At 54.5% G+C, this 16,359-nt stretch overlaps 1 protein-coding gene across 4 annotated transcripts in view; it reads left to right on the top strand.

The window, feature by feature from the left end:
* The window catches only part of CARM1 (coactivator associated arginine methyltransferase 1), a 54,948-nt gene that overhangs the window by 32,294 nt on the left and 6,295 nt on the right, over positions 1 to 16,359 (top strand). For 3 of the 4 annotated variants that reach the window (XM_033200112.1, XM_033200111.1, XM_033200110.1), the window contains exons 2-8: positions 2,701 to 2,826; positions 6,634 to 6,740; positions 7,700 to 7,804; positions 11,349 to 11,459; positions 12,682 to 12,859; positions 15,195 to 15,285; positions 15,483 to 15,564. In XM_033200112.1, the coding sequence (XP_033056003.1) occupies positions 2,701 to 2,826; positions 6,634 to 6,740; positions 7,700 to 7,804; positions 11,349 to 11,459; positions 12,682 to 12,859; positions 15,195 to 15,285; positions 15,483 to 15,564 (800 nt within the window). Of the gene's footprint in view, positions 1 to 2,700; positions 2,827 to 6,633; positions 6,741 to 7,144; positions 7,265 to 7,699; positions 7,805 to 11,348; positions 11,460 to 12,681; positions 12,860 to 15,194; positions 15,286 to 15,482; positions 15,565 to 16,359 lie in introns of those variants that run through there. The other variant, XM_033200113.1, reaches the window with a different exon arrangement.

Here is a 16,359-nt window from a genome sequence, read left to right as displayed (position 1 = left end):
CCAGGTTCAAGTGATTCTCCTGCCTCAGCCACCTGAGTAGCTGGGACTACAGGCGCCCGCCACCACACCCAGCTAATTTTTTGTATTTTTAGTAGAGACAGGGTTTCACCGTGTTAGCCAGGATGGTCTCGATCTCGTGATCCGCCTACCTTGGCCTCCCAAAGTGCTGGGATTGCAGGCATGAGCCACCGTGCCCAGCCAATTTTATTTTATTTTATTTATTTTTTTTTTTTTTGTATTTTTAGTAGAGACAGGATTTCACCATGCTGGCCAGGCTGGTCTCAATCTCCTGACCTCGTGATCCACCCACCTTGGCCTCCCAAAGTGCTGGGATTACAGGTGTGAGCCACCGTGCCCAACCTTTTTTTTTGAGACAGGGTCTTATTCTTGTCACCCAGTCTAGAGTGCAGTGTTGTCATCTCTGCTCGCTGCAGTGTCAACTTCCTGGGCTCAGGTGATTCTCCCACCTCAGCCTCCCAAGTAGTTGGGACTACAGGTACACGCCACTACACCTGACTAATATTTATGTATTTTTAGTAGCGACGGGATTTCACCATGTTGCCCAGGCTGGTCTTAAACTCCTGGGTTCTAGTGATCTGCCCGCCTCCCACAATCCTGGGATTACAGGTGTTAGCCACCAGGCCTGACCCTAAAAGAGTTTTTTTAATATATTCTGGACACTAAATACTTAGCAATAGATGATTTGCAAATAGTTCTCCTAAGAGTTTTCTAGTTTTAGCTCTTATGTTTAGGTCATTGCTCCATTTGAGTTCTGTTTTATTTGTATATGGTGTGAGGTAGGAGTTTAACTTCATTCTTTTCTCTGTGGTTATCCAGTTTTCTTAGCAGGGTTTGTTGAAGGCGCTGTTCTTTTCCCATTGAATGTTCTTGGAATCTTTGTCAAAAATCAATTGAGGATAAGTGTAAGGGTTTATTTCTGGACTCTGATTCTGTTCCATTGATCTGTGTCTCCATTCTTTTGCCAGTACCACTACACTGTTTACATTACTGTACCTGCATAGTAAAATTTGAAATTGAGACATGGGAATCCTCCAGGTTCATTCTTTTTCAAGATTGTTTTGGCTATTCAGGGTGATTGGGAACACTTTTGCCATATTTGCACTCACGTTGTTGTTGTGATGGGCTATTGAAAAGCAAGCTACTGATGTCATAGGAATTTGCCATAAATACTTCCACATATGTTTTCTAAGAACAAAGGCATTTCTTTACAAAACCACAATGCCATTGTCACATCCAAATAACTTAAAATTATGACATATGTATTCCACACTCACATTTTCCTAGTTGTCTTTTTTTTTTTTTTTTAGTAGGACCTCACTTCTGTTGCCTAGACTAGAGTGCAGTGGCACCATCATAGCTCACTGCAACCTCAACCTCCTGGGCTCAAGCGATCCTCCCACCTCAGCCTCACAAGTAGCTGGGACCACAGGTGGGAGCTACTCTGTCCAGCTCCCCAGTTGTCCTTTATTTTTTTGAGACAGGGTCTTGCTCTGTCACCCAGGCTGGAATGCAGTGGCACAGTCAGCTCAACTGATCCTTCCACCTCGGCCTCCTGAGTCCCTAAGACAACAAGCACTCGCCACCACGCCTGCCTAATTTTTAAATTTTTTTGTCGAGACAGGGTCTTGCTATGCTGCCCCGTCTGATCTCCAACTCCTGGGTTCAAGTGATCCTCCTGCCTTGGCCTCCCAAAGTGCTGGGATTAGAGGTGTGGGTCCGGTCTCCCCAGTTGTCCTTTATAACTTTTTAAAACATTTTTCATGTGGCTCCAGCCCAGGGTCCCACTTTGCATCGCATTGGGCACTCCCCCCTTTCTTGTCTCCTGCACTCTGGAATAGCTCCTACCGTTTTGGTCTTTCCTGACATTGGCCTGTTCGAGGAGACCAGCCTGGTTGTCCTGTAGCCTGCCCAACAACCTGTCGTTTTCTGTTGTCCCTTGAAGATGGGACTAGGTCAAACATTTTTGCCAAGAATACTACGGATGATGCACCTGTCCCACTGTAGTACGGCAGGCAGGGGCACAGTGCCTGATTGGGCCGGCCCGTTCCTGGCATCGCTGAGTTTCACCATTTGGCTGGAGTGGAGTGGCCACAGGTTTGTGGAATGAATGACTAGTAACAGCTATCATGATGGGTACAGGGAGACAGTGTCGTAATTCACTAGACAACTGCCCTGCAATTAGCCCCATCTGACAGTGAGAACCCGAGTTCCAGAGAGGCTGAGGGACCTGCCTGTGTCACAGTGAACAAATGGCATGGGTGGGGTGTGAACCCGGCGGTCTGGCTACAGTAGCCCCATGCAGTCACTGCACTGCACCCATCCAAGAACAGAAGGGCTCAGCCGAGTGGAGCAGAGGCAGCTCCAGCTCTGAGGCCCTGTGGGTTGGCACCGTGCCTGGTGGCCCTGTCTGTCCATCTCAGCCTTCACTGTCCCCCTGTCTCAGCCCTGGTCATCCTGAGGACACAGACTGTATCCCTGCTGTCTGATCAGCCGCCCCCTTGTCCTCAATGTGGGCTGGGCAGGCAGCGCACCTGGCAATGCTGCCAGGGTGGTTTTGTGACACTCCGGAAGAATCTGGGGGCACCAACGGGAGGCAGCAGGAGGGCGTCAGGGACCTGGGCTCAAAAGAAGGCAGCCAACAGGGCTGTACTGCTCACGCCAGCCTATCTTCTCTCATAGATGAAGATGTATGTGTCTTTAAGTGCTCGGTGTCCCGAGAGACAGAGTGTAGCCGCGTGGGCAAGCAGTCCTTCATCATCACCCTGGGCTGCAACAGCGTCCTCATCCAGTTCGCCACACCCAACGGTACGTGGCCCTGCTTCCATTCCGGTGACACCAGCCCAGAGCCCAGAGCCCTGGTGGGCAGGGGCATGGAGCCTGGCGAAGGAGTGGCCCATGCATCCTTGAGAATGCTCCGCTGCCCTCCAAACCGCATTCCCACATGCAGATATGTCCAGAGGACACTCCACTGCCTGGGTAGACGCTGGATCCCAGACCCTCCCTCACCAGCTCCTTCACATCTTTTGGGGCTTGGCTTTTATGTCCCCACCTCCAAGAGGCCCATCCTGACCACCTGGGCCCAGTCTTTCTGGCAGTGGCCAGCCCTGGGCCAGCTGTGACTGAAGTTTAGGGGATGGAGTGAGACGAGGTCGTAGGGGCAGGAAGAGTTTGCTCAGGGCACAGAGAAGCCACCAGAGGGGTCTAACCGGACCCACCTTAGGGGCACAGGGAGACACAAGATTCCTGACTAGGGGTGGGAGAACCCCAGGTAGATGCAGCCGGAGTAGCAGTGGAGGTGTCGAGGGATGCCCAGGGCTGGAGACGGTCTGACGGTCCCGCCTCAGGCTTGGTTTACCAGAGCGGTGAAGTGAGCCCGGTGATTGACACGGGCTGGTGCAGGGACAGCTGGAGGTGGGGAGGCTGCCTGCCCATAGCCACTGCCAGCCTTCCCCTTGTCTCAAGGAGGCTGTGCAATGACCCAGATGTACCTCAGACAGTCTGAGCCCTCAGGGCCACCTGTGTGAACCTGCCACGCCTGGCAAATTTTTTGTAGAGATGGGTTTGCACTGTGTTGCCCAGGCTGGTCTCGAACTCCTGGCTTCAAGTGAGCCGCCGCCTCAGCCTCCCAAAGTGCTGGGATTACAAATGTGAGCCACCGCGCCTGGCCTTTTTTTTTTTTTTTGGAGAAAGAGTGTCACTCTGTGCCCAGGCTGAAGTGCCCAGGTTCAAGCAATTCTCATGCCTCAGCCTCCCGAGTAGCTGGAACTACATGTGTGTGCCACCACGCCTGGCTAATTTTTGTATTTTTACTATAGTAGACATGGAGTTTTTTCTTTTCTTTTTTTTTTTTTTTTGAGGCGGAGTCTCGCTCTGTCGCCCGGACTGGAGTGCAGTGGCCAGATCTCAGCTCACTGCAAGCTCCGCCTCCCGGGTTTACGCCATTCTCCTGCCTCAGCCTCCCTAGTAGCTGGGACTACAGGCGCCCGCCACCTCGCCCGGCTAGTTTTTGTATTTTTAGTAGAGACGGGGTTTCTTTTTTTTTTTTTTGAGACGGAGTCTTGCTCTGTCGCCCGGGCTGGAGTGCAGTGGCCGGATCTCAGCTCACTGCAAGCTCCGCCTCCCGAGCTTCTCCGCCATTCTCCTGCCTCAGCCTCCCGAGTAGCTGGGACTACAGGCGCCCGCCACCTCGCCCGGCTAGTTTTTTGTATTTTTTAGTAGAGACGGGGTTTCACCGTGTTCGCCAGGATGGTCTCGATCTCCTGACCTCGTGATTCGCCCGTCTCGGCCTCCCACAGTGCTGGGATTACAGGCTTGAGCCACCGCGCCCGGCCGAGACGGGGTTTCACCGTGTTAGCCAGGATGGTCTCGATCTCCTGACCTCGTGATCCACCCATCTCAGCCTCCCAAAGTGCTGGGATTACAGGCTTGAGCCACCGCGCCCGGCCGAGTTTTTCTTTCTTTCTTTCTTTTTTTCTTTTTTGAGATGGAGTCTTGCTCTGTCGCCCAGGCTGGAGTGCAGTGGCGCAATCTCGGCTCACTGCAAGCTCCGCTTCCCAAGTTCATGCCATTCTCCTGCCTCAGCCTCCTGAGTAGCTGGGACTACAGGTGCCTGCCACCACGCCCGGCTAATTTTTTGTGTTTTTAATAGAGATGGGGTTTCACCATGTTAGCCAGGATGATCTCGATCTCCTGACCTCGTGATCCACCTGCCTCGGCCTCCCAAAGTGCTGGGATTACAGGCGTGAGCCTCCGTGCCCGGCTGACATGGAGTCTTTTCATTTTGCTCAGGCTGGTCTCAAACTCCTGACCTCAAGTGGTCCACCCGCCTCAGCCTCCCAAAGTGCTGGGATTAGAGGCGTGAGCCACCACACCCAGCCGTTCCCATTCTTAAGACTTTGTATTTTAATATTTTTTATTTCAGTTCTGTCAGTTTTTAAAAGTTGTGCTAAAATATACATGACAAAATTTGGTCATTTTAACCCTTTTAAAGTGTGTAGTTTGTTAGCAAGCAGCACATTCACATTGTTGTGCAACTATCACTAACACTCATCTCCAGAACTTGCTCATCCTGAACTGTATGTTTTACTTTTTTTTGAGATGGAGTCTTGCTCTCTCGCCCAGGCTGGAGTGCAGTGGCGTGATCTCGGCTCACTGCAACCACTGTCTCCCAGGTTCAAGCGATTCTCCTGCCTCAGTCCCCCGAGTAGCTGGGATTACAGGCACATGCCACTGTACCCGGCTAGTTTTTTATATTTTTAGTAGAGACGGAGGGGTTTCACCCTGTTGACCAGGCTGGTCTTGAACTCCTGACCTCAGGTAATCCGCCTGCCTCGGCCTCCCAAAGTGCTAGGATTACATGCATGAGCAACCATGCCCGGCCATGTCTTTTAATTTTTAAAGAGATTGTCTTTCAAATATTGTTTTGTTTTTTATTTGATATAATTTAGTGGCTATCATTCTATGTTAATACATGTAGCTTTTAGTTTAGTTTAGTTTAGTTTAGTTTAGTTTTGAGACAGAGTCTCACTCCGTTGCCGAGGCTGGAGTGCAGTGGCGCAATCTTGGCTCACTGCAACCTCCACCTCCCAGATTCAAGCGATTCTCCCACCTCAGCTTCCTGAGTAGCTGGGATTACAGGCACCTGCCACCACCCCTGGCTAATTTCTGTATTTTTAGTAGAGACAGGGTTTCACCATGTTGGCCAGGCTGGTCTCGAACTCCTGACCTCAAGTGATCCACTTGCCTCAGCCTCCCAAAGTGCTAGGATTACAGGCATGAGCCACCATGCCTGGCTCATTATTTCTGGTAGAGACAGGGTCTTGCTATATTTCCCAGGTTGGCCTCTTAAACTCCTGGGCTCAAGTAGTCCACCCGCCTCAGCCTCCCAATGTCCTGGGATTACAGCTGAGAACCACTGTGCCCAGCCAAATAGATAGAGCCTGTTTTAAAGGGCCACATACCGTTGCATCTCGGGGAAGGGTAGTGATTGGTGATTCTCTGCCTTGCTTTTCTTTTCTATTTCTTGTTTTTGTTTTTGTTTTTTAACGTGGCAGGGTCTTGTTATGTTGCCCAGGCTGGTCTCAAAACCCTGACAACTGATCTGCCCACCTCAGCCTCCCAAAGTGCCGGGATTACAGGCGTGAGCCACGGCACCTGGCCTCTGCTGTGCTTTTCTGTGCCCCTGGGGTTTGTCTAGTCCCCTTTTACTGGACATTGCAGTGTCTGCTGCCCCCACACAGATGCTGCCCTGAGCTTCTGGGTGGACTTGGGCTTATTTGCCAGAGCTTTGACTCCCAGGCCAGTGGGCGTGTGCTTGAGAGAGCTTCACCAAGCTGCCCTTTGGTGAGGAATCCCCAGGCCCACTCCCACCAGACACCAGCCCCACATGCAGGATACCTGTCCTCTTCTCATGTCAGTCCCCAGGGTGCAGGCATGGCTGCCCTTCATCTTTTCTTTAAACTTGGAAAATTGTTTTTCGGGGAAGAGAAATCACCAGCCCCATATGTTCAAGGGAGAAACGTCAGGACATATGGCCATCCAGAACCTTCCCTCTCAGATGACCCTATGCCAGGTTGCTGACCGCCCCCCAGTGACTTGGCTTCCCTGTTCCAGATTTCTGTTCCTTCTACAACATCCTGAAAACCTGCCGGGGCCACACCCTGGAGCGGTCCGTGTTCAGCGAGCGGACGGAGGAGTCTTCTGCCGTGCAGTACTTCCAGGTGGGTTACACTCGCCCTCAGCCAGGCCGCCTCCCCCCGGCAGCCCCCCTGCCACCCGCCTGCAGGAGGCCACGCAGCACAGGGAAGGCCCACCCAAGTTCCCGTCCTGGCTCTGTCCCTTACTGGCCATGTAGCCTTGGGCAGGTTTCCTCCGCTGGCTGGGCCTCAGTTTCCTCATCTGTGAAGCGGAGATGCAGGTGCCTGCCTGAGAGGGTTGCTGGAAGGATCTGAGCACAGGTGGAGCTCAGGGCCACAGGCGTTGTGAATAACGGTAGAGCAGTTGCAATGCCCTGAGCGCTCCCTGCATGCCAGGCCCTGGTCTAAGCGCTGTCACGTGCACAGAAGCACTTGGACCCTCCCAACAACGCTAGGAGGTAAGTGCTATTATTGTCCCCATTTTACAGATGAGAAAACTGAGGCTCAGAGAGGTTAAGTGACTTGCTCCAAGTCACACAGCTATTATGCAACAGAGCCGAGATGGGAAGCCAGGTCTGCCTGATGCCAAAGCCTGTGCCCCTGCCCAGGTGCCACGCTGCCTCCCGATCGCCCGTTGTCTTACAGAGAGACACCACACCTCACCTGCCTGGCGCTCTGAGTTCTAGGGCTCTGTTCGATCCGCTTCTCTTCTCCTTTGGGGCCCTCAAGATGGGGCAGGTGGCCCCTGATGCCAGAAGCCTGCCTGTGGCAAATATTGAGTTCCCCTGGGTGGCTTCCAGGTCCAGGCAGCATCCAGCTGTTGCCGTCGGCTGCAGTGATAGTGGCGCTGTCCTCCTGGGGGCTGCCCTCTGGCTTCCTGCTCCCTCTCCTGGAGCTGCTAGTGGGGCCCAGGCAGAGGGTGCACGGCCTCCTGAGGGAGGTTTGTGCCTAAGATGGCCCCTTGCTCTATCACAGGGCTGGCCAGGGCCTTGACTGCCTCGTGCCACCATGTGCCCCGTGCCATTGGTGTGTCTCTGTTCCAGTTTTATGGCTACCTGTCCCAGCAGCAGAACATGATGCAGGACTACGTGCGGACAGGCACCTACCAGCGCGCCATCCTGCAAAACCACACTGACTTCAAGGACAAGGTGAGCAGCCTGTGCATGTGCCCACCTCTCTGCTTCTGCCTTTTTTTTTTTTTCTTTGCTCATTGATTTTATCTTCAAAAATCTCAGATTAGAAATGCATTTATCAGGGCGGGCACAGTGGCTCAAGCCTGTAATCCCAGCACTTTGGGAGGCCAAGACGGGCGGATTGTGAGATCAGGAGATCGAGACCATCCTGGCTAACACGGTGAAACCCCGTCTCTACTAAAAAATACAAAAAACTAGCCGGGCGAGGTGGTGGGCGCCTGTAGTCCCAGCTACTCGGGAGGCTGAGGCAGGAGAATGGCGTGAACCCGGGAGGCGGAGCTTGTAGTGAGCTGAGATCCGGCCACTACACTCCAGCCTGGGCGACAGAGCGGGACTCTGTCTCAAAAAAAATAAATAAATAAAAAGACATGGATTTATCCCAGCTACTGTTGAGGCTGAGGCAGGAGGATTGCTTCAGCCCAGGAGTTTGAGGCTTCAGTAAGCTATGATTGCACCACTGCGCTCCAGCCTGGGCCACAGAGCGAGACTCTTGTCTCTTAAAAAACAAAAACAAATGCGTTTAATATTTAAACTCACCACAGCATGTACATTATAGACTATCAGTTCTCTCCGAGACAGCTGCTGCCCCTCAGTATGAGGTCTCTTCTTCTAGATTTTTCCCTATGCAGACATCAGCGTATATTTTACAATTATTTTATTGAGCTGGGCAGAGTAGCTTACACCTCTCTGTGATTCTAGTACTTTGGGAGGCCAAGGCAGGAGGATCATTTGAGCCCGGGAGGTTGAAACTGCAGTGAGCTGTGATTGGGGCACTGCTCTCCAGGCTAAGCCCCAGCGTGAGACCCTGCCTCAAGAACAAAATTAATAAGTGAGCTTTTTAATATCACCAAATAACGTGCACTCATGATTAAAGAGAGAGAGCAGAGCAGAGCGTCTGTATTCAAAAGTAGAAATCGGCCAGGCACAGTGGCTCACGCCTGTAATCCCAGCACTTTGGGAGGCTGAGGCAGATGGATCACTTGAGGTTAGCAGTTTGAGACCACCCTGGCCAACATGGCAAAAGCCCATCTCTACTAAAATAGAATACAAAAATTAGCTGGGCGTGGTGGCAGGCGCCTATAATCCCAGCTACTCAGGAGGCTGAGGCAGGAGAGTCACTTGAACCTGGGAGGCGGAGGTTGCAGTGAGCTGAGATTGTTCCACTGCACTCCAGCCTGGGCAAGACAGCAAGACTCCGTCTCAAAAAAAAAAAAAAAAGTAGAAATGTAGTCCCTTCTCATCCCATTTGCCAGAGTTTTTAGTGTCTATCTTTTTTTTTTTTTTTTTTTTTTAGATGGTGTCTTGCTCTGTTGCCCAGGCTGGACTGCAGTGGTATAATTTTGGCTCACTGCAATCTCTGCCTCCCAGGTTCAAGCGATTCTCCTGCCTCAGCCTCCTGAGTAGCTAGGACTACAGGTGCATGCCACCACGCCCAGCTAATTTTTGTGTTTTTTTTTTTTTTTTTTTTTTTTTGAGGAGTCTTGCTCTGTCGCCCAGGCTGGAGTGCCGTGGCCGGATCTCAGCTCACTGCAAGCTCTGCCTCCCAGGTTTACGCCATTCTCCTGCCTCAGCCTCCCGAGTAGCTGGGACTACAGGCGCCTGCCACCTCACCCGGCTAGCTTTTTGTATTTTTTAGTAGAGACGGGGTTTCACCATGTTAGCCAGGATGGTCTCGATCTCCTGACCTCGTGATCCGCCCGTCTCGGCCTAGTGCTGGGATTACAGGCTTGAGCCACCACGCCCGGCCAATTTTTGTGTTTTTGGTAGAGACGGGGTTTCACCATGTTAGCCAGGATGGTCTCGATCTCTTGACCTCGTGATCCACCCACCTCAGCCTCCCAAAATGCTTGGATTACAGACATGAGCCACCGCACCCAGCTTACTCAGTTTTTGTTTTCTCTTTCTGTTTTGGGGGTTTTTTTTTTTTTTTTTTGAGACAGAGTCTTGCTCTGTCGCCCAGGCTGGAGTGCAGTGGCCTGATCTCGGCTCACTGCAAACTCCGCCTCCCTGGTTCACGCCATTCTCCTGCCTCAGCCTCCGAGTAGCTGGGACTACAAGCGCCCGCCACCTCGCCGGCTAGTTTTTTTTTTTTTTTTTTTGTATTTTTTAGTAGAGACGGGGTTTCACTGTGTTAGCCAGGATGGTCTTGACCTCCTGACCTCGTGATCCGCCCGTCTCGGCCTCCCAAAGTGCTGGGATTACAGGCTTGAGCCACCGCGCCCGGCCTTTTGGGGTTTTTTTGAGATAGATTATCACTCTGTCCCCCAGGCTGTAGTGCAGTGGCACAATCTCAGCTCACTGCAGCCTCCACCTCCTGGGTTCAAGCAATTCTTGTGCCTCAGCCACCCAAGTAGCTGGATTACAGTCATGTGCCACCATGCCTGGCTGATTTTTGTATTTTTAGTTGAGATGGGGTTCTGCCATGTTGCCCAGGCTGGTCTCAAACTTCTGGCCTCAAGCAGTTCGTCCACCTCAGCCTCCCAAAGTGCTGAGATTACACCCGGCCTGTTATCTCTTTTGAATCAAATGGAAGCCTGTTTTTTTCCTCCGAGTATTTTGGGGATCTCTCCACGTGGATCTTCCTCATCCAGCGTCTGGGTCATGCCCCTCTGGCATCGCTTACCATCCCAGAGGACGGTAGGCCCTGGGCCTCAGGGAGGGGTTGTCCTGACACAGGAGTGTCGGCCCCGGCTGGGCCATGCCGAGCCTCCTCCCGGCCACCAAGGTCTGGGAAGGGCATCTTCTGTTGGTGAAGTCCCTTCCCGCTCCCTGAGGATGGAGATTCATTTCCTGATTCATCTGGAGCTCTGAGCGGTACCCTGAGGCCTTCCCACCTGACGCCAGCTTCCCTTGCAGGCACTCACTGTGCCCAGAGCATTTGTCCTTCAAAAGCTCATGCCTATCACCACCAGGAATGTCTGCCCTTGGTCTGCTCGTGTGGAAGCAATCCCACAAATCCAGAACAGGTGGTGTGTTCTCCCAGACCCTGGCCTGGACTCTGCCATGAGTGACCATCATGGGGGGCCAGTAGCCCTGCGGGGAACCAGCTGGCCCCAGGGCTTGGGCAGCTCACCTACCCCAGTCAGGACAGACTCCTTCTCCAGGCACGAGTCAGCATGGAACTGGGAGACGCTGCCGCCAACGCCTCGGGCCCTTTCTTCCATGCTAAAACTGCAGAGGCCGTGGAAAAATGCTTTTCAACTGGCAGTGAGCTTCCAGGGGAGGCCCATGCCTCTCGCCCCAGACGATCCGGAGGGCTGCAGGCCCCAAGGTTGGGGCCGACCGGGAGCTTCCCCAGGGCTTCTCCCAGAGGACTGGCCCATGGCTCATCTTGAGTTCTCACTTCATTTTGACCAAGAGTCCATAAAGGGCAAACATTGAGAGTGAAGACAGACCCAGATGTTGACACCTCATGACTTGCACGTCCCTTATGATCACTGTCACCTCCCGATCACCATCACCTCCTGTGTCTGGCTCTCACCTCCCACTCCTCCCTTAGATCGTTCTTGACGTTGGCTGTGGCTCCGGGATCCTGTCGTTTTTTGCCGCCCAAGCTGGAGCACGGAAAATCTACGCGGTGGAGGCCAGCACCATGGCCCAGCACGCCGAGGTCAGTGGCCCGCTGGTGCCTAGCCAGCCTCGTCCTTGCCCATGAGTGCCATGCCGGCCCCAGCCTAGAGAAGCCTGGGAACCCCCAGGGGGCTGGGGACGTTACTTCTGTGCTTTGATCTCTTTGTTGTCCCCAAAACAGTCATTGCAGGGAGGGGCTTCAAGGCCTGAGATGATTTCCCCTCATGACCGGCAGTCAGGGGCACAGGTCATTTCCCTGTTTTCTTTCTTTTTTTTTTTGCACTGAAACCTTCATTCACAAAGTTCAAAATGTAAAAGCTAAAAAAGAGCAAACAGCGTGCTGTCCTCACCTACCCCTGCTCCCACCCTCTAGCCCCATCACGAGAGAGGAGCTACAGCCATAAAGTCTGAGTAAAGCTGTTCCGTGGCTGTAGACGTGAGCGTCCGCTCACACCAGCAGAGGCTGCACCTTCCTCTCCCTGCTCTGCCTCTCCCATGGATCTGGGGTCGCCTGGGTCATGGAGGGACCCTCCTTGCTCTGTCTTGCAGCTGCAGAGCACCCCCATGCCCAGCCATGCTGCTGTTGCTTTAGCTGCATTGTGTCCGTAGTGACATTCAGACTCCTTCCAGGTCTTCACATGGCCGACGCTGCTGTCCTCTAATCCTACCACTTTGGGAGGCTTAGGCGGGCAGATCACCTGAGGTCAGGAGTTCGAGACCAGCCTGACCAACATGGTGAAACCCCGTCTCTACAAAAATACAAAGAATTAGCCGGGCATGGCGGTGGGTGCCTGTAGTCCCAGCCACTCGGGAGGCTGAGGTGGGAGAATCGCTAGAATCTGGGAGGCAGAGGTTGCAGTGAGCTGAGATGGCACCACTGCCTCCAGCCTGGACAACAGAGTGAGAATCTGTCTCAATTTGTTTTTTTGTATTTTTAGTAGAGACAGGGTTTTGCCATGTTGGCCAGACTAGTCTCCCAACTTATGAGCTCAAGCAATCTGCCTGCCTCGGCCTCCCAAACTGCTGGGATTGCAGGCTTGAGGCACTGCACCCGGCCCACAGTGAGCTCTTAACAGGCTATGGCCAATCGCAGCCATGGTTGGGGCACCAGCGAAGGTGGCAGAGGGGGACCCGATGGCCATGTGCAGGTGGAGGCTGTCTTTTAAGAGGTGGTCTAGGGAGGGCCCCACGGCAGGAAGACGCAGGGAAGCCCACACGGCAGGAAGACACAGGGAAGCCCACACGGCCCTGCCCGCCTGCAGGTCTTGGTGAAGAGTAACAACCTGACAGACCGCATCGTGGTCATCCCGGGCAAGGTGGAGGAGGTGTCGCTCCCCGAGCAGGTGGACATCATCATCTCGGAGCCCATGGGCTACATGCTCTTCAACGAGCGCATGCTGGAGAGCTACCTCCACGCCAAGAAGTACCTGAAGCCCAGCGGTGAGCATTGCGGGTACACAGGCCAGGCCCCTCGGTGGAGCCCCTGGCTGCCCCAGAGCCAGGCCGTCAGTGCTTCAGCTCCCTGCTTGCTGTCGGTGGCCCAGGGTGCAGGGAAGCCTGGGCTTTCTCCACACTCCCACCCCAACCCCACTCCAGCTAGCTATGGCTTCTGGAGTCCCGGGCCCCAAATACGGCCAGACACCCAGCTGCCCACCCGCCTGCACAGGGTACGGAGGAGCTCCTGGCACCTCTGCCATCCCATGTCCTGCTCCTGCGGGACAGCCTCTGGCTGCGAGTGGGGATTGGGACAGGTTCTGTAATCAGCAGTTCCCCAACAAGCCCTGCTCTCCTCACAGTCCAGGCGGTGGGGTAGGCGAACGTGTACAAATGCAGGGGTGTGGCTGCGGGTGTACATGTGTGAGGAGGTGAGGTAGCTGTCTGGCACGCCCATCTGTCACTTCCCATCCGTGCCTCTGGGTATGGCCTCTGGTCACTGGGTGACTGCTTCTTTTTTTGAGACAGAGTTTCACTCTTGTTGCCCAGGATGGAGTGCAGTGGTGCAATCTCGGCTCACTGCAACCTCCACCTCCCCAGTTCGAGCGATTTTCATGCTTCAGCCTCCTGAGTAGCTGGGATTACAGGCATGTACCACCATGCCCGGCTAAGTTTTGTATTTTTAGGAGAGACGGGGTTTCACCATGTTGGTCAGGCTAGTCACAAACTCCTGACCTCAGGTGATCCGCCCGCCTCAGCCTCCCAAACTGCTGGGATTACAGGCGTGAGCCACTGTGCCTGGCCTAGGTGACTGTTTCTATCTGCCCATCTGTCTTGGGGTCTCTGCAGCCCTGACGCCTGAGGCATGTGTCTCTGGCTCTTCTCATGCTAGGTATATGCGTGTCTGAGCATTTCTATACAGGCAAGCAGCTGTGTGTGCGTGTGGCAGGGGATAGGTCCCCACCCAGGGTAGCAGCCATGGGATGGAGCGTGGGCAGCAGCAGGCTGGTAGGGCCTGTGCAGGCAGGGGCGGGAGAAAGCTTCCACGAGAGTCCTCTGGCCCTCCCTGGATCTAGGCCCTAGGGTCCTGGCTAGCTGTGCTCCTGGAGGTGGGAAGTGGCATCCCCCAGCTGTGTCCCATGTCTCGGGTCTCGGGTGTGAGTATGGGAGGCAAGGCTGCTCCAGGGGCTGTGGGCCCCACTCTCCTCCCCTTCTGCCCTGATGGTGGGGGTGGGGGTGGGGACAGCCCCAGCAGAGGGGGCCCCTCCTGACGGGATATGAGGCCAGACGGGAGTCAGGCTCTGTGGGCAGCTGCATGCACCCCCCTACGGCCCAGCAGCCAGCTTGTGGGGACGGGGGAGGCCGAGCCTGTTGGGTGGAGGTGCTCCAGGGGTTAAAGGCAGTCCTCCCCTCTCCCAGTCACATGCTCCTGGTCAGCAGGAGCCAGAGGTTCCTTCCAGGCTGGCTCACTTCCCATGGTGCCCCCAGGTCCCCCAGGGCAGAAGCCGCAGCATGTGCATCTCCCTCCCTGTTCCAGCAGCTGCAGCCCCGCAGCTCTCGCCTCGGGTACAGCCTGGTGGCGTAAGGAGGAGGCAGAGTCCCACTGATACCTCAGGACCTCCTCCCCCAGCTTGCCAGGCTGGGGGGGCCTACATCTGGAGGCCAGGTGCTCCTTTGGGCAGGCGGGGCTGTGGGGCCCTGGCCCTCCCTGCTGCTGGCCCTGACTCATGTGTCTGCCCTTGAGTCACAGAGGGAGGCCCTGCCCTTCCCTCTCAGTCTGTGTGCCCAGACCAGGCAGGCCAAGTGGCCCACCATGCCGGCTGGGTGACTGTGCCAGAACCTAGGCAGCCCCTATGGTGTGGATTCAGCTTCCCCCACCGGCTCTTGGCCTCAACTGAGGTCCCCAGTGGTGCTGGGGTAGCCTGGGGCCCACCCTCCCTCTGTCCAGAGCAACTTTGCTTTGCTTTCCCGGCTGCATACGTGCACAGGCGGCAGGGCCTGAGAGGCAGCGCCTGGCCGCATCCTGGGCACTGCCCGCTTCCCTGTGAGGCTCTAGCAGGTCCCTCACAGCTCCCAGGCCTAGTAATGGGACATAAAGATGAGCCACCGGCCTCCCAGTCTCAGGTGGAATCCATGAGCTGGTGCAGGTCAAGTGCCCGTGGTGGTGATGAAACACTCATCAGAAATAGGCGCTCGGTTATGCTGTCACAGGAGTGCAGGAACGAATGGATGACAGGCTGGGAGCACCCAGGGTTAGGGGTCTTGGTGTTCTTTGAAAGCTCCGCCAGGCACTGTGGGATGCGTCACCTGACACCGGCACCCCTCCCTGCCCCACTCCCAGGAAACATGTTTCCTACCATTGGTGACGTCCACCTTGCACCCTTCACGGATGAGCAGCTCTACATGGAGCAGTTCACCAAGGCCAACTTCTGGTGAGTGTGCCCTGGTGTCCCGCCTGGGCCCCACAGCCTGCCTTCTCAGGGACACCCCAGCTCCCAAGGGGGCCCCCCACTCCTCTTTTTCTGAAAGACTTGGGCTAGATGAGGGCTGACTGGGAGAGAAGGCAGGGCTACCCCACCTGCCTCTTCTGCAGCCCTGACTTTGCTGTGGGGCTGGGGCCTGTCCACAGGTACCAGCCATCGTTCCATGGAGTGGACCTGTCCGCCCTCCGAGGCGCCGCGGTGGATGAATATTTCCGGCAGCCTGTGGTGGTGAGTAAGGCCTCCAGGGCACTGCTGCAGTGATCACTTGCCATTGCTCTGCAGCTGTGCAGCCCTCAGGAAGCTACGGCCCCTCTCTGAGCCCTCTCCTCTGCCTTGCACAGAGCTCTCTCACAAAGATTTGGACCAAAAGTGTCAATGCATGTAGACACTTAGCATACAGCAAACATGCAATACATGCGGACCATTATTAGATGAGGCTAAGGCAGGAGGGGCATTTAGGCTCAGGAGTTCAAGATCAGCCTGGGCAACACAGAGACACCATCACTATTTTTAAAATTAAAAAAATAGGCCAGATGCGGTGGCTCACGCCTGTAATCCCAGCACTTTGGGAGGCCGAGGCGGGTGGATCACAAGGTCGGGAGATTGAGACCATCCTGGCTAACACGGTGAAACCCCGTCTCTACTAAAAATACAAAATATGAGCCTGGCGTGGTGGCGGCGCTTGTGGTCCCAGCTACTCGGGAGGCTGAGGCAGGAGAATGGCGGGAACCCGGGAGGCGGAGCTTGCAGTGTGCCAAGATGGCGCCACTCACTCCAGCCTGGGCCACAGAGCAAGATGCCGTCTCAAAAAAAAAAAAAATTAAATTAAAATAAATAATAAAAATAAAAAAGAACCGTTACTAGATGAATTTATCCTTGGTGAGCTGATGTGATTTATTGATTGATTTTACTTGAGATTTTTGATACATCCATGATTCAGAAATCAAAAGGAAAAAAAAGCTGGGCATGGTGGCTCACGCCTGTAATCCCAGCACTTTGGGAGGCCGAGGTGGGCAGATCACA

Source organism: Trachypithecus francoisi, unplaced genomic scaffold (genome assembly GCF_009764315.1).
Source record: "Trachypithecus francoisi isolate TF-2019V2 unplaced genomic scaffold, Tfra_2.0 Lachesis_group5, whole genome shotgun sequence".
Taxonomy (NCBI): Eukaryota; Metazoa; Chordata; class Mammalia; order Primates; family Cercopithecidae; genus Trachypithecus; species Trachypithecus francoisi.
Note: the sequence above shows the minus strand (reverse complement) of the source record. Positions and strands in the feature narration are given on the sequence as shown.